Here is a 23,435-nt window from a genome sequence, read left to right on the forward strand (position 1 = left end):
ACATCTCACAGATTCTGGAAAAGTGGGAATATATGTAACAGAAGGAGCAATTAGGTGTGTCTTGATTTAGTCCTTCCCACTATTCCACAGGCCCGCCTGAGGTTTCTGAGATGTTTAGTTGGTGCAAAGTAATGGATCAAATAATGACCGTTACCTTGTATGCTGCTTCCTACATCTCTGTTGTTCTCTACAAGTTGTTCAGCGATGAGAGGTCCACACATGTTTGCTCATCTGGTTAGTGTTAGGTTAGCGAGGAGTTTAAGGCTGTGTTTATTCTGAGCTTCTCCTTACTGCATGTCTCAGTAAATGCTGAGGAGCTGGACTGGATGCCAAGATAGCTGTCTCGCCTCAGTTTTCAGTTCTTGATCTCCACATGCTGGTTGTGGACACAACTGTTCCACAGGTTCTGGAATAGTGGGGAAAGACTAATGGAAAGAAAATTATTGGCTAGGACCTAATTTTCTTCTTATGCCTAGGTCTTGAAGGGATTATTGAAGTGATTTTCCAAATTAAAAGTGGCACTCTACAGCAGGACCACTCAGTTCTGGTCTTCGAGGTTCACAGACAGGCCAGGTTTTCAGGATATCCACAACGAATATGCATATGAGAACTTGCATACCAAGGAGGCACTGCATGCAAATCTCTCATATGTTTATTCATTGTGGATATTCTGAAAACCTAGCCAACAAATCTCTCATGTGGATATTCTGTTAACTTAGCCCACCTGTGGACCTTGAGGACTGGGATTTAGTGCTGCTGTACAACAACCCAGCGACTCCCCCCCTCCCCCTTCCATGTTGAGGTGAGAAGATATTAGTGTTTCTGTGGAGGAACGTGAGTGAGTGAAAGAGAAGTCTACGATATAAGGAAAATATCCATTGCTGCTAACTTAGTGGAAAAAAGACTTTAACACCAGAAAAGCAGTATTGGCTCTATAAAAAAGGAGATGATAGATGCTGGTGTAAGTGCAGGCAAATATGCACATGTGGTAGAGCTGCCTAGATGTACAAAAAAACTAGGATGATGTTATGAAATATGAATAAGATTATGGAAAGAGATCGTTAGCTACATAGATGTTGATAGACAGTGTTGGAAGATTATCAAAAATTGTATAGAGGAAACAAGAGATGAAATACAACAAATTAGAGCCGAGAAAAGCTGCCAGAGCCAAGATTAAGTATCTTCTACAGTTTAAACTAATTGTGCTATGTAAGGGGAAAGTGTAGGGAAGCTGCTGGAGGTGGTTGCAATGGGTGCATGGGGTTTGAGTGGCCTGTATCTTTTTAGTGCGCGCTAACGCTAAAGACACCCATAAGAATATAATGGGTGTGTCTATTGTTGGTGCATGCTAAAAAGTTAGTGCGCCTACAGCGCACCTTAGAAAACAGGGCCCTAAATGTGCTCACCATTTTCATACTTCCAGTTGACTTTGTCTAGCAGTAGCTATCTCTTGTGTCTTGAGAGAATGGCCTTGGACTTATATAGATGGCTACATTGTATAATATAAGGTGATTCCCTTGTGGTTGTCCATTGTGACTTAGTATTTGGAACAGCTGATATATAGGTTCCAGTCATTAACTTTTTTCCAAGTCCTCTGATACAGGCATTTGTTGTGATTATTATGTTCTGAATATGGATGCCTCAGTTTTTATATGAAATTTTAAAGTTATTGTTAAGGTCTTTCACTGTAATTGATTTTGTGGCTGTTCCTGTTACGCCAGCCATTGTTGCTCATGTAAGTACAGGCTTATATTATCATGTGATCGAAGAAAAACAAAATAAATCTAATAATTAAATCTAGTTTTTAACAATCATTTCTGGCAGCTTAAAATATTAGATACATCAAGAAGGCAGATGGAAGATGGCAGAGGCTGTGACAGGAAACGTTATCAGTCAAGAGTAGGAAGATAGTTGATAAAGTTTTTGCTGTAATCAACATGTGACCATATTGCTAGCAGTGAAAGTAAAGACCAAGATATTTGAGAAAACAAACAAAACTGAGCAATGATATTCCATGCAGCATCTCCCCACCCTTCTCTCAAGTGTCTCTGATTAATATAATGTTTTATCTTTTATATTTTATGGTCATTGTAAACCACTCAGTTTGCCCTGATGGGCGATATATCAAATTTTTTTTTATAAACTGTGAATTGCAATTCATATAGTTCCATAGTATATATGGATATATGCATGCACAACATACACAAAATAACTGGAACCTAACACCGCATGGGTGGTGCACCCAAGGACAGTCCTGTATTTTGCAGCACTTTTGTTCACACTTTTAAATGCCTGAAATATATTGCAAAAAAAAACTCAGTATATTTGTCAAAATTCAAAAAGTCAGTGTATATCAATTTAAATATCATTTTAAAAATAGTTTTAAGACTTTTCAAAACATTTTCATTGAATATTCATTTAGAATATCTTGAAAAATTAATAGCTCTGAATAAGTTGTCACCGAAATTATCATAATAAAGTTAAACTGATTCAAAAGCTCATCCACCATTCAAGTAATAAAATACTACCTACCTATAGTGGTATATAGAACAACAAACCTTTTTTTTTTTTCATCCATGCTCAACTCCTTGTACATTTAGAGATCTCAACAACAAAAAATTACTTACCTTCTATGTAGTGCTTGAGAATGATGACTAAATGTCCACAGTGCATTCCCAAACAAAATCACTTATAGCAGGCTTTGACAAATTCTTTTAATCTAGGAGCCAGCCCAAACGTTAAGGAGTCAGTCCAAGACATTTCTTCTCCAATCTCTCAGTGCCCCAACCCAAGCTCAAAAGCAGGAGGGGTATCCTCTCAGTGGTTTGCTGCAACTCCGAAGATGATTTTCTCATTGTGTCTATAGGGGGGGAAAATAAGCTGAATAAATTAGGCTCTTAATGCACCACTACACTATGTTGCCAGAAGCCAGCGCCCCCCCCCCCCCTTCTTCAAGTGCACTATCAGCTGCATGTCCAGACTCTCTAACAGCTGTGCCAGAGATGATTTTACTACTTTGGTATAATTATCGGCTATAGCACAGGGTTTCCACCATCCCCCCCCCCCCCCCCCCCCCCATTCCTTTCCTTCATTCTTTTATCAATCCCACTTTGTCCATCCTCAGTTTCCTTCTCCTGTCAGTTCTCAATCCTGTTTTATTTCTCTGTTCTTATCAGTAATGTCCCACAGTCTCATCTTTCTTTGACCCTTCTCCTCCTAGGTAGGCAGGTTATTTCTTTCTTTTTATATATCTGCGTTGTGATGATTTTTTTTTTTTTTTTTTGCTTTCAGTAGATATCCACCCAGGTGGAGAACAGTGAAATCCCACAAAAAGAAGCAGATGCAAAAGAATAACGGGAAACTGACCACGGACTCTGTTTTCACTTGGTTTTCTTGCTGTATGATAAGAGGACGCACAGATAATTCGTTATTGGCAACATTGTTATAAAGGTCTTTCTGAAGACCAACCGTTTGTAGTACCAGACTGGAAAGATTTGATATTGGAGTTTTTATAATCCATTCGTTGCCAAAGACTTCTAAAGCAGGCCATAGGCCAAAACACAGTACTGTTTCGAGTCTTTGATTAATAAACCTTCTTATCATCAAGATTGTCTTCCTCGTTTTTGGAGTCCATGGTCAGTTTCCCACTATTATTTTGCATCTTTTTTTCTTTCTTTTCCATTTTGTTTCCAGTTTATTTTTCCCTCAGCTCTTCCTTTTATGCTCGAGGTTGTGATTATTATTATTTTTTTTTTTTTTGCTTTTCTATTGTTTCCAGTTAGTTTTCCCCAGTTTCACTCCTCCTTTTATGCTAAGATTTTTCCAATTTTCATTACAATCATTTTCTTTTCTGTTCATGTTACCTCTTTCTCTACTGCCTCGTTTTGAGGCAGGGGACGCCTCGTTTTGAGGTTTCTAGAGGAGCTTTTGCCTCCGCTTCCCCCAATGTGGGGGCAGATGTACAGGGTGAGTTTTTCTCCCCTGAATTTGTGCTGCTGATGCATAAGGCTTTTATGTTAAAAAGAGCACTCAGTGTCACATTTTCAAAGCTGGTTTGTGAGCCCTTGGGCCACTGCCGAGGAGCGGCCTTGGCAGGCAAAACCACCCCACACCGGAGACTAGGCAGAACAGGACTGGAACCCCCGACTGGAGTTGCAGCAGAGGCAAACAAGCAGGAATAAGCAGAGCAGGCACACTTAAACTTCACCTGCACTTGGCCGCCTTTCACCAGGAGTTGAGCCCCTGACTGCAGGTGGCCGGCAGGACTTACTGGGCAAGGCAGGACTGGATACCCACTAGGCTGAACCATAACTGAGGGTCAGAGGGGAAAGGAACATACAGGGGCAGCAGAGCAAGGAAGGGAAAGCTAAAGGGCAGGACTGAAAGCTGCAATCAGCCACTAAAACAGGGAACAAAACATTGATAACAAGACACAGAACTGAAAGCTGCAGAGCAGCCACAAAGACACAAACAAAGACTAAACACAATACTATAACCCAGAGACAGGACTAGCAAACAAACAACCTAATCTAAACTACACACAGCCAAACTAGAAACAAACAAGAATCTCAGGCAAGAACTTAAAACAGAAGTGCAACAAGCACCAACCTACCAGGGCCTAAGGCGATGCAAAGGCAGAGAATTTCCAACTGACTAATATGCCCCGCAGCAGCTGAGGCTCAGCTGCAGCAATCACCAGGCAACTACGGGTGCTGTGTAGGTTCAATCCAAGCAAGCAAGTCTGGCAGCCTGGAAGATCCGGACCGGGCTGAAATCTGGAATGGGTGACAATAGCCAGACAGTCCATTGCAGCCACCAGGTCTGGCCACCAGGTGGCGAGAGGAAGGAGAACACGAAACATGGGCACAACCGTGACACTGAGGCTCCTGACAATTCCTGTCAGTCTGGGTTGCCTCTGGTTCTTTGTAGCCCAGCGTCTGCTGGAGACTTTATTTCTTCCCCCGAGCTTTTGGCTGGCGCTAAGCGTAGACGAGTGAATACCCCATCTGAGGGGGACTCTTCACTCTGTTCTCCCCATGGTCTAGTTTTGGGGAGTCTGAGGGGTCTGGCAGGCCCTTACGGACTGATGATCCAGATGAGGGTGGCTGCTTGCACAGGAATTGGATGATCCTAAAGCGGTTCGAATTTTCCACCGCGACGAGCTGCCAGCTCTCATTTCTGATGCCTTACAGGCCCTTTCTATTGAAGATCCTAACGAGGGCGCTGCCTCTTCTATTAATCCTAGGATGGCTAGCACTAAAAAGCCTTCTCGGACTTTTCCCATCAATGCTTCCATCCAAGAGCTTATTTCAGCTCAATGGTCTGACCCTGAGGGCCCCTTGAAGGTGGCCAGGGCTATGTGTCACCTTCCCCTGAGGGAAAGTCAGTTGACCCTATTTGGGATGCCTAAAGTGGATGCTTTAGTGATGGCTGTGATTAAAAAGACTACTCTCCCGGTGGAGGGAAGGGTCTCTTTGAAAGCTATGCAGGACTGGCGGCTGGAATCCGCGCTGGAGCAGTCCTTTGATATCTAGGGCCTTTCCTTACGGGCGGCTATTTGCAGTTCCTATGCAGCCCGGGCCTGCCTTTCCTGGTTGCAGCAGGCGGTTGAGCAGCCTGCCGATGGAGCGGGTTCCCTCGCTGAGGTCGGCCTGCGTATGGAGTCTGCCCTGTCTTTTTTGGCTGATGCCCTTTATGATCTGGTCAGAGCTTCGGCTAAGCAGATGTCGGTGGCGGTTGCTGCCCACCGCCTTCTTCCGGCATTGGGCGGCTGACATGGCCTCTAAACAAAGGCTGGTGAGGTTACCCTTTCGGGGCCTTCTTTTATTTGGGGAAGATTTGGAGAAGATTAAGGACCTAGGGACTCTAAGTCCCAATGGTTGCCTGAGGATAGGCCGAGGCCTTCTTTCAAAAGTCCTTCTTTTCCCTCCTCTTCCAGGCAACGTTTTCGTGAAGCTCGCAGGTATCGGCCGGGTTGCCCTGTGGGGTTTGGTCAGTATACCCGTTTCCAGCAGAGGAACCCCTTTCGTTCGGACAAACGAGCTGTGGCGTCTGGGCAATGTCCAGGAGTTCAGGGGCATCCTCCACAATGACGGGGCGCCAGTCCACTCGTCAGTTCCTGCAGTTGGGGGTCTGGTTTGACACAGCTTCGGGGTTGGTTTTTCTTCCCGACAGCAGGCGGCTCAAGCTTCAGAATCAGGTCCACCTGCTCCTGCGGATGCCTCGCCCTTGAGCTTGGGACTTTGTTCAGCTCTTGGGATCGATGACGGCCACCATAGAGGTGGTTCCCTGGGTGAGAGCTCACATGAGACCGCTGCAGCCTGCTCTGCTTCAGCAATGGTCTCCGATTTCCCAGGAATACCAACACAGACTATGGTGGCTTCCTGCGGCCAAGTGCAGTATGGATTGGTGGCTTTCCAACAGCAGGCTGCGGCAGGGGATGCCACTGGCTCTTCCTTTTTGCTGTCTGGTGATAACGGATTCCAGCCTTTCGGGCTGGGGAGCTTATTGCCAGGGACACTATGCTCAGGGTCTGTGGTCCACCGCGGAAGCGGGATGGTCCATCAATCGCTTGGAACTGAGAGCGATATTTCAGGCTCTTCTGGCCTTCCACAGGACGCTGAAGGGTCTTCCTGTGCGAGTTCTGTCGGACAACACGACAGCAGTGGCCTACATCAATCGCCAGGGCGGCACTCAGTGCAGGGCCCTGGCTGTGGAGGCGTCTCAGATCTGCGACTGGGCCGAGCGCCGCCTAGAGCTGCTGTCCGCGGCTCACATAGTCGGTCAGAGCAACGTGCAAGCCGATTTCCTCAGCAGACATCAAATTGAATTGGCAGATGAAGTTTTTCTTCAGATTTGTTCCAAATGGTGGACTCCAGGCTTGGATCTCATGGCGTCAAGAGTAAACGCCAAAGTCCCTCGCTTTTTCAGCAGAGGGAGAGATCCTCGCTTGGCGGGGTTGGATGCTCTGGCTCAACCTTGGCCCTCGGGCTTCCTGTATGTGTTCCCTCCTTGCCCCTTGATAGGGTGAGTTCTACTTCGGATTGGCCAAGGCGTCCGTGGTATGTGGATCTCCAGCGGATGCTGGTGGACGCGCCTCTTCCTTTGCCTTGGGTTCTAAACCTGTTAGTTCAGGGTCCGGTGACTATGGAAGATCCTTGCCACTTTGGTCTTACGGCTTGGCTCTTGAGAGGGCGCAATTGAGGGACAAGGGCTATTCTAATAAGGTTATTGCCACGCTCTTGCAGGCTTGCACACGGTCTACCTCTGCAACTTATGCTCGGATCTGGCGCACGTTTGAGGCGTGGTGTACGCCAAAGTCTATCTCGCCGACTCTGGCGACAGTCTCGCTCTTGCTGGACTTTTTGCAGGATGGGCTACAAAAGAGCCTGGCCTACAATTCCCTTCAAGTGGCAGCGTTGGCTTGCTTCCGGGGGAAAGTCTCCGGATTATCCCTTGCTGCTCATCCGGATATTCTCCGTTTTCTCAGAGGGGCACTTCGTCTCCGTCCTCCTTTGCGGTCGCCTTGTCCGGCTTGGGACCTGGGGCTCTTGTTGAAAGCGCTCTAGCGATCTCCGTTTGAGCCTCTGAAACGGGCTTCTGAGAAGGATGTGACACTCAAGACAGAGTTTTTTTTTTTTTTTTTTTTTAGTGGCAATGACGTCGGCTAGAAGAGTGTCTGAGCTTCAGGCTCTTTCTTGTCGGGATCCTACAGTTCTCGGAATCTGGGAACTGTTCGTACGGTGCCTTCTTTTCTGCCTAAGGTGGTTTCAGCTTTTCACCTCAACCAGCCCATCTTCCTTCCTTCTCTAAGGAGGCGTTTCTGGACTCCTTTGGGCAATTGCACCTTTTGGATGTCCGCAGGGCTCTGTGGCAGTATCTGCAGATGTCAAATGAGTTTAGGAATTCTGATCATTTATTGTTCTGTTGGCAGGTCCCTGATGGGGGTTTCCGGCGTCTAAGGCCACTATAGCCCGCTGGCTTAAGGAACTCATTTTTTCTGCTTATCTGCTTTCAGGGCGGTCGCCGCCTGAAGTGTTTAAAGCGCACTCTACGAGGGCAATGTACTCTTTATGGGCTGAAATGGGTGTTTTTTCTCTTCAGGAGATCTGTCGTGCGGCTACCTGGGCTTCTCGGCTCTCTTTCATACGGCATTACAGGCTGGATGTGGCAGCGCGGAAGGATGCGCATTTTGGAGCGCAAGTGCTTGCTCGCGGAGTTGCCTGTTCCCACCCTACTTAAGGAGTGCTTTGGTACATCCCATCAGTTAATGGATTCATCTGCTGTTGATGACAAGGAAGGGAAAATTAGGTTCTTATCTTGATAATTTTCTTTCCTTTAGTCACAGCAGATGAATCCATGATCCCTCCCTGACTGACTTTAGTTTTTGTACAGATGTTGCACACAGACGTTGTGCCTCATCAGGAGTACTTGAAGACAAGCTATCAGAGTTTCTACATGCTGTTTTTATTGCGGGAGGTTAATAACGTCCCTCCTTTGTTTGGTTATTGCCCCGGTTCTGGGGCGTTTGTTCTCTGTTAGGAAAGTTTATGTTATATTGCCTTTTTTATTCACTCTGCTTTGGAAATTTCATATACTGAAGGCAGGGGGGTTGGGCGTCCTAGAACACCATGTGCTTTCAGTGTTCTCTATCTCCACCTGCTGGTAGGCGGATACAGCCCATCAGTTAATGGATTCATCTGCTGTGACTAAAAGAAAATTAAGGTAAGAACCTAATTTTCCCTTTTTTGTTCATGGCGCTCTGCCTTCAGCCCTTCTTTCTGCGCCTTCTAGGTTTCCCCTTGTGGGACAGTGTTACTCCGATGGATATTTTCTTTTCCCCGACTTGTCCTGCATGCAGCATGTCTGTTTCTTCTCTGGTTCTTCTTGTACAGAAGGCCTGTTAAGGATGTCCTACTGCATGGAGTTTTTTCCCACCTTACATTTTGCGGCTGCTGTTCCCGCCTTCAGGTGGTGTGTCCGTCTGAGGCTGGCAGTTTTTCTTGGAGGATTACAGCTGGGTTTGCAGTGCATCAGTGTTGCTGTGTGTGGGATCTTCTGATTTCTGCTGTTCTGAGTGGGCCTGCGGTTGCTTCCTGATGTTGGTTGTGGGTAGGAGTGTCAACCGTCAGCTGCTGATTTGTCTCTGTGGCTGCCGCGGAGTTTTCTTGCTCTGCCAGTCAGGCTCAGATCCCTTTAGACTCGGGCCCCTGGCTGTTCTTCTTTCTCCCCTCTGTGAGACTTTCCAGGTTTTTGGCTTTGTCCTTCTGGCAGCTTGCTTCTCCCTCTCGTTTCGGGGGAGGGCGCAGATTCTTCTCCCTTTGGAGTTGGCTTTCCTCGCCTGTTAACATTGTAGGCTGTAGTGCTCTGTTGTGCTTAGGCTGGCAGTCCCTCTTGCCTGGTGATGTGGTTCTCTGTGGCCTGGGTGGTACAGTTCTTTTTGGGGGCTACGGTTGGCCTACCTGTCTCAGCGGGGGGCTGCCTCTTATTTCTTTTGGGGTGCATGCGGAGCTGAGGATGTTCCAATAGACTTCTTTATGTGGTTAACCTTCTTGGCCACTTTGGTGGTTTTCTTTTCGTGCTCGATGTTTGGAAGTTTGCTGCATGTCTCTGGATGTCTGTTGTTCACACCTTTTGGAGGGGAAACATGATCCTCCCTGCAGATTCTGTTTGCTCGGGCGTTGCGCCTACTCCACACATCTAGATAGACTCTCTCAGCTCGAAGTTCCTTTCTCCTATGGCTCTGTGCTTCATTCTCTGCATGTCTAGCTTACCCTGTTGTGACAACTTGAGCGGGGCTTCACAGCTGTTTCTGGAACGTGACTAACTCTCTGTGGCTCCAGCTGGTACTTTGGTTTTTCCTTCCGTTCCTGGTTGTCTGGCTTGGAACTAACTCCCTCTCTGGAGGTCGAGCCTTGCTCCCTCTCTGGAGGTCGAGCCTTTCTCAGTGCTTCATCCATCTCTGGAAGTCCAGCATTACACTTTTTCTAGAGGTCTAGCCTGACTTCTTCTCTTTGGCTAGAATAGGCTGGGTCTCTCAGTGGTGGTTCTTGGACTGTCACTCCAGAGCAGACCTCAGTCCATCTTTGAATGGAGAACCTAGCTCCGTCTTTGGTTGTTGAACCTGGTTTCACCTTTGGGGGGGGGGGGGGTTACCCTTGCTAGCTCTTGGCCTTGCAAGTTGGGCATCCCTTGTCCTTTTTTGGTCGAGGAGGTTTCCTCTTCTCCTGCGGACAGTTGCCCGCTTTAGGGCAGTCAAGGTGATTCAATCATTGGATGGTGTTGCAGTACCTCTTGGTTGTCTTGGTTAGTTCCATCTTCCTGTTTCTTGCATTGACTGAGTTCCAAGTTGGCAGTGTCTACCGCCATTTCAGTTGGTGGTCTCTCCCTCCATTCTTGGTTGGCAAGTCGGAGTCTCAGCTCAGTTAGGTGTGACTCAAGACTCCCTTTCTGCGACCTTGGCGGCTGTTCGACTTAGCTTCAACCTAATGAGTGGTGCGTGACTACCTTCCTCCTTTGGGACTTCCTGTTCAGCAGATGCTGTCCTTGGTGCCTGTACGAGTCCGTTTTCTTGCTGGTCTCTTCACGAGCCGATTTGGGAACCTCCGACTGCACTTAGTCAGTTTTTGAGGTTCCACTTCTTCATGGATGTTTCCTTTGCTCTTTTTGGAGCATAGTCATTCCTCTGTTCATGCTGGTCCTTTCCTGCCCTAATGCAGTGACTACTTTATCACATCCCATTGGTCTGGACTGGTCTGATATTGATGACAAGGAAGGGAAAATTGTTTCTTATCTGATAATTTTCTTTCTTTTAATCATAACCAGACCAGTCCAGACACCCACCCTGTCTGGTTTTTCCTGGTTTGCTTTTTTGTTGCTGTTTCTAGAGCTTGATTCTTCTGTATCAGTGCTTTCAAGAGGACAGAATCCTACCTTACTCTTTATTCCACTTGATGATGCCAGCTCTAGATGGCTCTTGATGATCTTTCACCATTTCTTCTGCGTCAGGGGTGCATCTGCCTGACAGACGGGAAAGGCTGAGTGATGTCCTTCCTTTCTCTTTGATGAGTGGTTTGCTTGCCCTTGGGCACGCAAGAGCTCGAAAGGTCTCCCATCTAGGTGGTGTTGGAGTTCCGGTAAGCTTTGGTTTCCTGTTTTCTTATTTTCTTGCAGTTGAGAGCACCATTGCTTAGCTATTTGAAATACTGAGCATTCCAGGCTGCACAATACACTTAAGGGGCGAAGTATTTGGAACTATGTTTTTTCTCTGTCTCCTTCTGCTGGTGGATATATATAACCCATTGGTCTGGATTAGTCTGGTATGATTAAGGGAAAGAAAATTATCAGGTAAGAAACGTTCATTTTCTGGCACAAAAAAAAAATCCTTTTTTTCCAGGCGCGCTCAGGAAATGGACCAGTGTGCATCCAAAACATGTGCCTGCACCAGCTTAGGCCACCTTTGGGTGCGCCTTAGTAAAAGGGCCCCTGAGTATACAGAGTGATTTTTCTGATCAGTCTTGGGAAAAAGTTTTAATATAACCCCCCCCAAAACAAAACAAAACCATGTTTAAATTATTAGTTGATCTGTCAAGTGGACCAGGGGTTCCCACTCAGCCGTGACCAATTGTGACTAAACTTTTTGTATGGCTGTTTTAGAAGGTCTCAAAGTAAATAGTGCAGGATTTCAGGAACAGGAGTTTAGTAGTTGTGGAGCTGTAGGCCACAGACAAAAAGAAATATTGCAAGTATACTTAGTGCGTGACAAATTCAAGCTTATCAACTTATTATATTTGAACAGTATGCACTGGCTTATAATTTAGCTACTCAGACAACTTTTTGGTGCTGAATAAGAATATTACAGTCTAAGTATCAGGGCTCCTTTTATAAAGCTGTGCTACCGATTAGTGGCACACTAAATGATGAAGAAGCCTATTCTAATTCCCACGAGCTTCTTTATATTCAGCATGCAGGTAATGGTAGCACAGCTTTATAAAAGGAACCCTTAAATTTGTTTCTAAAAATGAACCTAAAGTAGGCTGAAATATGTCTGTGGTTTAAGTCAAGTTTGGATTGATGATCTTCATCAATAAAGGGGCTTCAGGTAGATATTTAGCCAGCTACTTGACTCTATAGTTGCCACTAATGTTAAGGGAAAACAAAATTTTGCCCTATTTTCAAGTGAAAAATATCTCACTAGGTGACTTGACCAGATTTTCTTTTCTTTTTAGCACCATTGAAAAGAATATTTTTGGTGACAGAATCAACATTTTTTTTCATACTGGGGCCAAGGTGTTTTATATCACAAAACAAACATTAAAATTGTGATGTTTGGTACTTGCCCACAACATTTTGCAATGTGTAACATCATTGTTAAAGAGAAGAATCAGCTCAGCTGAATAATAATGCCAGCCCAAATGGAGTTGGATGCTAGCTATAGTGGCTTGAAGTTGATGTGAATCGAGTAAGTGGAAGATGTTCACTCTTTGAGCAAAGGGTTTTGACGTTACATATATGACATCCAATTTGTCTTATCTACTTCTTTGTTAAACATTTACCATGTTAAGATATATTAGATGTATGCCACAGTGCCAGTCAATATTGTTCCTTTACTTTGATGTGTTAACCTTTTCCCAACTGTAAGGCACGTTAATTTCTTTAGTTATGGATCTGTTGCACAGAACAAGAATTTTAAGAACATCATAAATCTGTGGTTGCCTGCACATGCCCGTCTTCAGCAGCCTACAGAAAAGCAAATACTAACACCAATAGATCTGTTTACATTTTGTGTTCAGAATGTAAGTGGAATTGAATGTTTCTTTGTCTCACGAGAGGAAATTGAAAAAGCAAGAGCAGCTCACGAAGAAAGGTTCAGTAGAGGGCAAACTTAGCACCATGGAAACTCTGTTCATGCCACTTGATGAAAACTAAAGTTTTTGTTAGTTTCTAATTGTGTGTGTGAAATTTCAGTGGAATAATTTATTTATGACATATACCACATTATCCCAAGGAATCTTGGGTTCAGTGTGGCTTAAATTAGATAAAATAACTATGGAAGGAGTGTATCAGAGTTGGTATGGTTATTTAATTGTGGGCTGAAAAATTAGAACAAGAATATAGAAGAAGATTGTCTCCATTAAACTGCAAGAGAAAAATATAACAATTGAAAGATTTGGGGGGGGGGGGGGTAGATGACAATAATAGCACAGAAGGAAATGCTAATATTATGAGCATACTACTATTGGAGCTGATGTAAGGATGGTGATTATAAGTACAATTCAATAAAAAGAAATCAAAAGTTGGATATATTAGTAATAGATTGACAGTATTGTTAGTCTGTTGAGAAGAATTTATTAAATAGGATTTCAAAGGTTAACGGAATAATAGATAACTATATTGATGTTTGATAGGTTTTGGTAGGTACCCAGATAGGTCAGGTCTGTTTGTAGAATAGATTTATAAACAAGTTTTGTGCAGTTAGGGAAATGTAGTGTAAGATAATCTCTTGCTCCTGAGACTTCATTGCATAGGGGAAGTTCTGTAAGCGCTTGTATGTAATTTGAGGCCATTCCGTAGATTATATGGTGAACAAAAGCACATATCTTGAAGTAGACTCTTGCTTTTATAGATAATCAGTGAAGCCTAATGAGCAGAGGGGTTGCACTAGAAAAACAATTCAGAGCTACTGTGTTTTAAACAGTTTGAAGGTTTTGATTAATTGTTCTTTGCAGCCGGCATATTTTGCATTGCAGTAATTCAGTTTTGTTAGTACAAGGGATTGTATTGCATTGTAACATTTATACCCCGTGCTTTCCCACTTATTAGCAGGCTCAATGCGGCTTACATAATATATAATAGGTTTACAAGAAAACACAAAAAGGATAAAACAGCTAAATATAGTAAATAAAGAGGTGAACAATAAAAGTGGGTAAGTAAGATGGGTAAGAGAGGAAGGTAGTAGAGGAGGAAGTGGGAAGAGTGTGTAAATTGGGATAGTGTGTTGTAAATTAAAGAAGAATGAATAATGATGGTTGGGAGAGGGATTTATTTATTTATTTTATTGCATTTGTATCCCACATTTTCCCACCTTTTTGCGGGCTCAGTGTGGGATGAATTCAAAAGGATAAATGAGGAAGCATATTACAAGTTCTGTCATATAAACATCCAAAGAAAGTGCAGCGAAAGGCAAAAAATCCACTCCTGAGACTCAACATCCAAAGAATGAGAGAGAATAAATCTGTGAAGTAAAATGTATTAAATATTACCTGAGATTAAATAAAGACTGTAAAAAGCCATGTGTCAGAGAGGTTCAGGTCTAAGACCTGGAAGATACGTCAGTAAAACAGATGATAATTATATGTTGATGCATTATTATTGTACCAGGAGTGTGAGGGTTGAGGTTGGGAAGTAGCTCATTATGTATCAAGCCTCTTAAGACTTGTTTAACTTTAAAACCTCAGTATCTTGAAGTATAACCTTGGCACACCAGAGCGCACCTGAAGTCTCTCTTATTTTCTGAAGTTTCCTTTATTGACTAAAACACAGATAATTTACTCATAGTCAGATGTTCAGAAGTGTGGCCCCAGGGCACAGAGACTCCGTAATTCTGAGAGCTGTATCATTGGTTGGAGGTAGAAATCTGAAGAGAGGCAGCTTTATTGCAGAGGTGAGAAATAGTTGAACAGATGGAAGTATATCAGAGCTGGGTGACTGGAGAGTGCAGTATCTCATTAATAAGATATATTCAAGGTAAAAAAACTAAGTTCGTTCCAAGGAGTGAAGCAGGACAAGTGCTGTCTGAGCGAGGGGGAGGGAGAGGCTAAGAAGGGCTCATACAGGCCCAGGGAGGAGGGGGAAAGGACAGGGTCTGCCATCGGGAAGCAAGGTGTGGCCCTAGAGGACAGCCTTTGATTGGAGAGAAAGGTCATACCTGGCTCACCTCTCAGGACAGAGATTTATTTATTTATTTGTTACATTTGTATCCCACATTTTCCCACCTATTTGCAGGCTCAATGTGGCTTACATAACACTGTAAAGGCATTCGCCAAGTTCGGTAGGGGACAAGTACAAAAGATGTTACGGTGGTATAGGGAAGATAAGATTCAGTCACATGGGGTTAAAAGTAGGAGGGTTTGATAATGTCCAATGTGATCTTTGATAGTGAAGTGTTGTAGAGTTGAGGCATTTATGTTGGGTCAGTCGGGTATGCTTTTCCGAATAGGTGAGTCTTTAATGATTTCCTGAGTTTTAGGTGATCGTGGGTTGTTTTCACAGCTTGTGGCAATGCGTTCCACAGACGTGTGCTTATGTAAGAGAAGTTGGACGCATGGGTTGTCATGAGATAGTAAGAATGACCAGGAAATGGTAGCAGGTAGACAAAGGAGCCAAGCTTGGCTGAGAAAAAGAGGAGGTCTCAGCTGCAGCACAAACCAATGATAACAGTTCTTATACAGACAAGCAAGTGTGGCTGCATTGCCTGTGAACTACATTACACACAATGCATTGCTCACGTATCTTTGCAGTGAGAACTGCAGCAATGAAAATCCTTAAAAGTGAGAATAACAGTAAAAGCATTAAACACATTTTAGGATCATGTTATAAACTAGTGCGAGGCTGTCAGAGGACAGAACAATTTGTTTTAACTTCCAAAGAGTTTTGAAAGCCTTTGATGTAATAACTGAAGAGAGTTGAGGTTTGAAAGTGGTGGTCTGTAATCACTTCAAGTATTTTTAGTGTATTTTCCATTAGGTAAGTGGTTTGATCAGTTGTGAAGCAATTGTATAGGGACTGCTTTAAAGGGTTTGCTACTACCATGAACTTGGTTTTGTCATGGTTGAGTTTCTTGAATCAGAAGCCCAAGATTGCATGAGCTTTGAGACCTGACTTAATTCTATCGATAATTTCATTAATCTCCTTATAAAAGGGGATATATAAAGTTATGCCATCTGCGTAAATAAAAGTGTTAAATCTAGCTGTTTCTAGTTTAGAGCCTAGTGGTGCAATTATAGCATTAAAAAGGATAGGAGAAGGTGGGGAGCCCTGTGGTAAACCATAATCTGGTGACCCAAGGGGAAGGATAGAGAATCGGACATTTTACCCTATCTTCTGAACCATTGTAATACTGCACCCCCGATTCCAAAATGGTCCAGTATATTTAATAAAATATCATTGTCCACCACATTGAAGGCACTAGACATATCGAACTACCATCTTGGATGTTTTTCAAAAATACCATCTTGGAAACCCAGTCCAGATAAATTCCGTGTATTTGCAAAGGTAGGAAGAAGAGAAAATGACAGCCAGCATGGTTAAAAGATGAAGTAAACGAGGCTATTACAGCTAAAAGACTGTCCTTCAAAGAATGGAAAAAGATCCAAACGAAGAAAATAAGAAGCAACATAAGCACTGACAAGTCAGATGCAAATCATTAATAAAGAAGGGTATAAGAGAATATGAAGAGAAACTTGCTGCAGAGGCTGAAACTCACAGTAACAACTATTTCAGGTACATCAGAAGCAGAAAACCTGTGAGGGAATCCATGGGACCATTGGATCACAAAGGAGCAAAAGGGGCACTCAGGGAAGACAAGGCCATAGTGGAGAAACTGAATGAATTCTTTGCTTCTGTCTTTACGGAAGAAGATGTAAGAGATCTGCCTGTACTGGAAATGGTTTTCAAGGATGATGTGGGAGAACTGAAAGAAATCTCTGTGAACCTGGAAGATGTACTAAGCCAAGTTGACAAACTAAAGAGTAGTAAATCACCTGGACCGGATGGCATACATCCAAGGGTACTTAAGAACTCAAACATGAAATAGCCAATCTGCTGATAGTATTATGTAACCTATTGTTAAAATCGTCCATAGTAGGGTGGCCAATGTGATGCTGATTTTTAAAAAGGGTCCTAGGGGTGATCAGGAAAATTACAGCCCGGTAAGCCTGATGTCAGTGCTGGGCAAAATAGTGGAAACTAAAATTACAGAACACATAGACAAACATAATTTAATGGGACATAGACAGCATGGGTTCAGCCGAGGGAAGTCTTGCTTCATCAATTTGCTTCATTTCTTTGAAGGAATGAATAAACATGTGGATAAAAGTGAGCTGGTTGATGTAGTGTATCTAGATTTTCAGAATGTTTTTGATAAAGTTCCTCATGAGAGACTCCTGAGAAAATGCTAGGAGACAGTGTTCTGGTGTGGATTAGGAACTGGTTATTGGACAGAAAGCAGAAGGTAGGGTTAAATGATAATTTCTTTCAATGTTGGATGGTGAATAGCGAAGTACCACAGGGATCAGTACTAGGACCAGTGCTGTTAACATATTTATAAATGATATGGAGATCGGAATGATGAGTGAGGTGATTAAATTTATAGATGATTCAAAACTATTCAAGGTTGTTAAAAATACTTGCGGACTGTGAAATATTGTTGGAAGACCTTAGGAAATTGGAAGACTGGGCATCCAAATGGTAGATGAAATGTAATGTGGACAAATGCAAGATGATGCACATTCTGCTGTCTATCCTAATGGCTACAGAAAACAGCTCTTAAATACAAGAAACAATGCTTTATCTTGGGAAACTAGAATAAACTTTTCTGGCTTGAAATGTTTCACTCCAGGTTTTGTAATTTATAAATGTATTACCCGTAGCTTAATTTGAATACTTGTGACCTCTCTTGAATCTTTTCCATTATACAAAGTTGCTGTTATATTCACATCTGGGATAGGACAAAAAGTGTAATGAGCAGATTTGTGCTCTGAGGTCAAAATGCAAGAAGTTAAAAATACTTGTTAAATTTCATCAATATTTTATTTAAATGTGATGAAAATGACTGTGTAGTTCTATGCAGCAGACTGAAATGGGGAGGGGGGCTGGTGAATGAAAAGTAAAATAACCAAAAATATTTCTGAAAAGAGATAATCATTTCAGTCTGGTACACTTTTAGGTGCAGATGGTGAGTGAATGTTTGCAGTACATATCAGTGTTCTGTGAATCTAGCATCATGTTGGAGGTTTGGCTTTGAAACACTGACTGTTAGGACACAAATATTTAATTTAATTTTTGTGTTTCCAGATGATTGCAAAAGGAAAAAATGCATCTGAGTTATTTCCTGCTGTCGTGAAGAATGTGGCCAGCAAAAATATTGAGGTACTGTCTCAAAAGTGAGAAAAATGAACAATATGAATTATTTGAACTTTGCATTGGTTAACAGTCTGTTAAAGTTTTTTTTTTATAAAACTGCATAATCAGATTAAAATTGAGCTTTAGTTCCTTTTAGACTTTTGTTAAAGGTGCTTTTAGCTTTAGGTAACATAGTAACTTAGTAAATGCCGGCAGAAAAAGACCTGCACGGTCCATCCAGTCTGCCCAACAAGATAAACTCATATGTGCTACTTTTTGTGTATACCTTACCTTGATTTGTACCTGTCCTTTTCAGGGCACAGACCGTGTAAGTGTGCCCAGCACTGTCCCCGCCTCCCACCACCGGCTCTGCCACCCAATCTTGTCTAAGTTCCTTAGGATCCATTCCTTCTGAACAGGATTCCTTTATGTTTATCTCACGCGTGTTTGAATTCTGTTACCGTTTTCATTTCCACCACCTCCCGCGGGAGGGCATTCCAAGCATCCACTACTCTCTCCGTGAAAAAATACTTCCTGACATTTTTCTTGAGTCTGCCCCCCTTCAATCTCATTTCATGTCCTCTCGTTCTACCGCCTTTGCACCTCCGGAAAAGGTTCGTTTGCGGATTTATACTTTTCAAATATTTGTACGTCTGTATCATATCACCCCTGTTTCTCATTTCTTCCAGAGTATACATGTTCAGGTCATCAAGTCTCTCCTCATACGTCTTGTAACTCAAATCCCTTACCATTCTCGTAGCTTTTCTTTGCACCGCTTCAATTCTTTTTACATCATTCGCAAGGTATGGCCTCCAAAACTGAACACAATAATCTAGGTGGGGCCTCACCAACAACCTATACAGGGGCATCAACACCCCCCTGGGTATGTATTCAGTTTCTGGATCTCTTCACTAGATGGGTAGTTGCACTTACAGGTAACATAACGTGGTAACATAGTAAATAAAGACCTGAGAGGTCCATCCAGTCTACCCAACAACATAAACTCATTTTACATGGTATGTGATATTTTATATGTATACCAGAGTTTGATTTGTCCCTGCTATTCTCAGGGCACAGACCGTAGAAGTCTGCCCAGCACTGTTCTTGTACTAAAAGTTCTGAAGCTAACGCCGAAGCCCCTTAAAATTTACACTCCAGCCTATCCATATCCAGTTACGATCAGGGTGTAGACCGTAGAAGTCTGCCCAGTACCGGTTTAGCTTTCCAATTACCGGCGTTGCCACCCAATCTCTGCTAAGATTCCTTGGATCCATTCCTTCTAAACAGGATTCCTTTGTGTTTATCCCACCATGTTTGAATTCCATTACCGTTTTCATCTCCACCACCTCCTGCAGGAGAGCATTCCATGTATCTACCCCCCCTTTTTCCGTGAAAAAATACTTCCTGATATTACTCCTGAGTCTGCCCCCCTTTAACCTCGATTCATGTCCTCTAGTTCTACCACCTTCCCGTCTCCGGAAAAGGTTTGTTTGCGGTCACCACATCTAAAAAAAGATATAGTGGAATTAAAAAAAATTATAGAGAAGGGCGACGAAAATGATAAGAGGATGGGACAACTTCTCTATGAGGAAAGGCTGAAGTGTCTAGGGCTCTTCAGCTTGGAGAAAAGATGGCTGACGGGAGAGATGATAGAGGTCTATGAAATAATGAGAGGAATGGAACGGGTAGACGTGAATCGTTTATTTACTCTTTCCAAAAATACTAGAACTAGGGGGCATGTGATGAAGCTACAAAGTAGTAAATTTAATACGAATCAGAGAAAAGTTTTCTTCACTCAACGTGTAATTAAACTCTGGAATTAGTTGCCAGAGAATGTGGTAAAGGCAGTTAGCTTAGCGTGCTTTTATGAAAGATCTAGGCGGCTTCCAAAATTGACTCAGGGAATATCCACTGCTTATTTCTAGGATATATACAAATACAAAATCAATGGCTGTGTTTTGTTCCCAAGAGGGCTCTGTATGAATACACAACAATAGTAGGACAAAACTTGTATGTGGCAATATATATCTTATAGGCTGTAGAGGTTATCTCATAGCATTTTTAGCGACTGTGCATATCAGCATATCATATGCCTCACACGTCTGCAATTGTAATCATAGACTACCTCCAGCCAGCCAGTAGTTTCGTGTTATATTTAGACTTTTAATTGAAACGTACTGCTGTCTCAAAAACTTAACATTATTGCACACATAAAAAGCAAATAATGCACCAATTCGACTTAACTTAAGGGCTCCAGACTTTATGTGTTGTCTTCGGTAGTGAAAGTTCAACAGTTTGCATCCCAAATTTGTGGAGCCCTTATCGGCAACTCCGTTGTTGTGGTAAGCCCGACAGGACCCTGTTTCGCGGTCTCAAGCTTTGTCAAGGGCAAAAACCTCTATAAAACGGAGAAAACATATTTAGTTAAAAAACATCCGACTTAACATAACTTATTTGCTAGAAAATAGGCGTATGGACTTACAGCAACAGTGTCTTCTATCTGAATCGCCAAACTAAAAATGGCGTTGGCGTTCATATTATATCTGTTATAAGCTCCACCTATCGACGCTACGTCTCAAACAGCTGATCCGTGTAGCGGAAGGAATTTAAAGAGACAGGTCTAATAAAAAATAAACATTTAAACCTTATAGTTCTAATTTCGACAAAAGATAATCAAACCCCATACTGTTCCTTTTGAAACACCATCTCTTGATACTGCATCTTGAACCGCTCATTATTGTGGCGAATATAATTAAAAGAAACAATTCCAATGGAGATGAGCATTCAAACCTTGTGGTTCCAGTGTGTTCAGATTAAAAATCCATTGTGTTTCTTTTTGTAATAATAGTCTGTTGATATTACCCCCGCGGGAACTTAAGGTGACATGATCAATCGCCATACATTTCAAAGATTCACAAGAATGTTGTTGTGTGATGCAATGATGAACAAGGGGGGCTCCGATGTTGCGGGCTGAGATTCTTGATCTGTGTTCTATCATTCTTTCATTAAGAGATCTGTTTGTTTTCCCAATATATACCTTGTTGCAAGGGCATATAACATAGTAGATAACATGTGGGGTCCGGCAGTTTGTTTGATGTTTAAGAGAAATAGTCCGGCCATTATGATAAAAATCAGTGGTCTCTATGGTCAGTGGGCAAGTTTTGCATCCATTTCTATTGCATTTCTTGTGTCCACCCTCCATATTGGAACCTATGGTGGTGCAAACTGACAAATCTGCAGGGCTTAGAATTTCCTTAAGATTACGTGCCCGAGAGAAGGCCATCCTGAGGCGGTGATCTTCAAAAACAGGGTGAGCTCGCATAATGTCCCAATGTTGTCTTATAATGTGGGCAGCTGTTTCACCACCTTGCATATATTTCATAATGAAAGTCATGGCTGGATCTTCTTGTGCATCCAATGTCTTTTCTTGTAAAAGTAAGTCCCGATTTAGGTATTTGGCTCTTGTATAAGCATTTTTTAGAACCGCTTTGGGGTAATTGCGCTGCAGTAATTTGGAACCCAATGTGTTAGCCTGTTGGCGAAAATCGTGTTCATCAGTGCAAATTCGTTTGAAACGTAAAAATTGCGAAAACGGCAAACTGTGTTTAAGATTTTTAGGGTGACAACTGCCATACTCCAACATCGTGTTTCTATCAGTTGGTTTGATATGTACTTTCGTTTGAAAGCAGCCTGCTCTTAAAATGATTTCTGTATCCAAAAAATGGATATTCGTCTCAGAGAAAGATGCAGTAAATTGAATCCGTGGGTGGCACTTATTCAACCATACCTGAAAATCCATTAGTTCACTAGAAGTGCCCTTCCATAAAACAAAGATGTCATCAATGTATCTACGCCATATTATGATGTTATGTCTATGTGGGGAAGTATATAGCCATCTATTCTCAAATGCGGCCATATATAAGTTCGCCAATGTTGGAGCGAAAGTGGCTCCCATCGCGACACCAGAAATTTGAAGGTATAAGCTATTCCTGAATTTAAAAAAATTCTTGCACAACGCTACCTTCAATAATGACATCAAAAATTTTGTGGGAACTTCGTGTGGACTTTGTCTCTCCTCCAATAGTGTGAATATTACCTCAATTAGCTCTTCTTGTGGGATCATTGTGTACAGGGATTTGATATCAAAAGTGGCCATTATACACCGAGAATGTGGAATATGTGTATCGCTTAGAATTTTTAAGAAATGGTTGGTGTCTTTGATATATGACGGGCACACAGTAACCATATCCTTCAAAAAAGTGTCCAGGTAAATAGAAAGAGGTTCAAGGAGAGACCCTCTTGATGAAATGATGGGTCGACCAGGAGGTTTTCGTAGATCTTTATGTATTTTAGGTAATAAATACATAACTGGTGTGATGGGGGTTTTGTTGTTCAAGAACATAAATTCTTTGTTGGTGAGAAAACCCTCCATAAGACCTTCCTTGGTGATGTCGTGAATCAAATGTTGAATTTGAGTCGTACAATCATGTTGTAATTCGACGTAAGATGACCGATCAGCAAGTTGTATTTCTGCTTCAGATAAATATTCATCTTTGTTTAATATAACTACTGCTCCTCCTTTGTCTGCACGTTTAATTATGATGGAAGAATTGTTTTTTAATTCTGTCAGGGCTTTACGTTCATATCTGGTCAAATTATCTTGTGGATATGAAGTTCTTTTATCAAAAAATTTTTTAACATCCCGTAGAACCATTTGCTTAAAAGCATTCACAATTGGGTCTAGGGGAATAGGTGGAGACCATTGAGATTTATTAGCCACTCGTGAATGTGGTTCTCCTGCAGTGGAACCTGAAAAATAGATCTTTAATTGAAGGTTCCGGATGAACTTTTCTAGGTCTACATGGAATTGAAAAAGATCAAAATTGTTCCGAGGTACGTATGACAGACCCTTCGATAATAAGGAGAGTTGAGCTGTAGTTAAAACAGTATCTGACAGATTCACAACATTATCAGTGTTCAGAACTGTGACCGTGTTTGTGGTCTGGATCTGGATTGTCCCCGGTAACTTCCCCTGTTGCGTCCTCTCCTGCCCCGGGATCTTGACCCTTGTCTGTTGTCTAAAAAAGTGTCTTGTTCACTGCCACTGGACATACTATCAGAGAATTCAAAGGTAACTCGTTTGGATAGTGATTCCGTATTGTTGATATCTGGTCTTATATTGTCGGAGGTGGGACGAATTTTCGTCCATGAATATACTGATTGTTTAACGTAATCGTTTTTGTCTCTGTGTAATTTCTTAATTTTGGATTTTCTTAATTGTTCTTTGAATTGTTCCAATGATTCCTTCAAGACAG

At 42.5% G+C, this 23,435-nt stretch overlaps 1 protein-coding gene across 1 annotated transcript in view; it reads left to right on the forward strand.

The window, feature by feature from the left end:
• Positions 1 to 23,435, forward strand: part of AP3B1 (adaptor related protein complex 3 subunit beta 1) — a 1,191,861-nt gene that overhangs the window by 58,671 nt on the left and 1,109,755 nt on the right. Inside the window, exon 3 of the mRNA XM_030193246.1 lies at positions 18,073 to 18,147. Coding sequence (XP_030049106.1) covers positions 18,073 to 18,147 — 75 coding nt within the window. The remainder of the gene's footprint in view (positions 1 to 18,072; positions 18,148 to 23,435) is intronic.

The sequence above is a fragment of the Microcaecilia unicolor genome, chromosome 2 (genome assembly GCF_901765095.1).
Source record: "Microcaecilia unicolor chromosome 2, aMicUni1.1, whole genome shotgun sequence".
In the NCBI taxonomy this organism is placed as follows: Eukaryota; Metazoa; Chordata; class Amphibia; order Gymnophiona; family Siphonopidae; genus Microcaecilia; species Microcaecilia unicolor.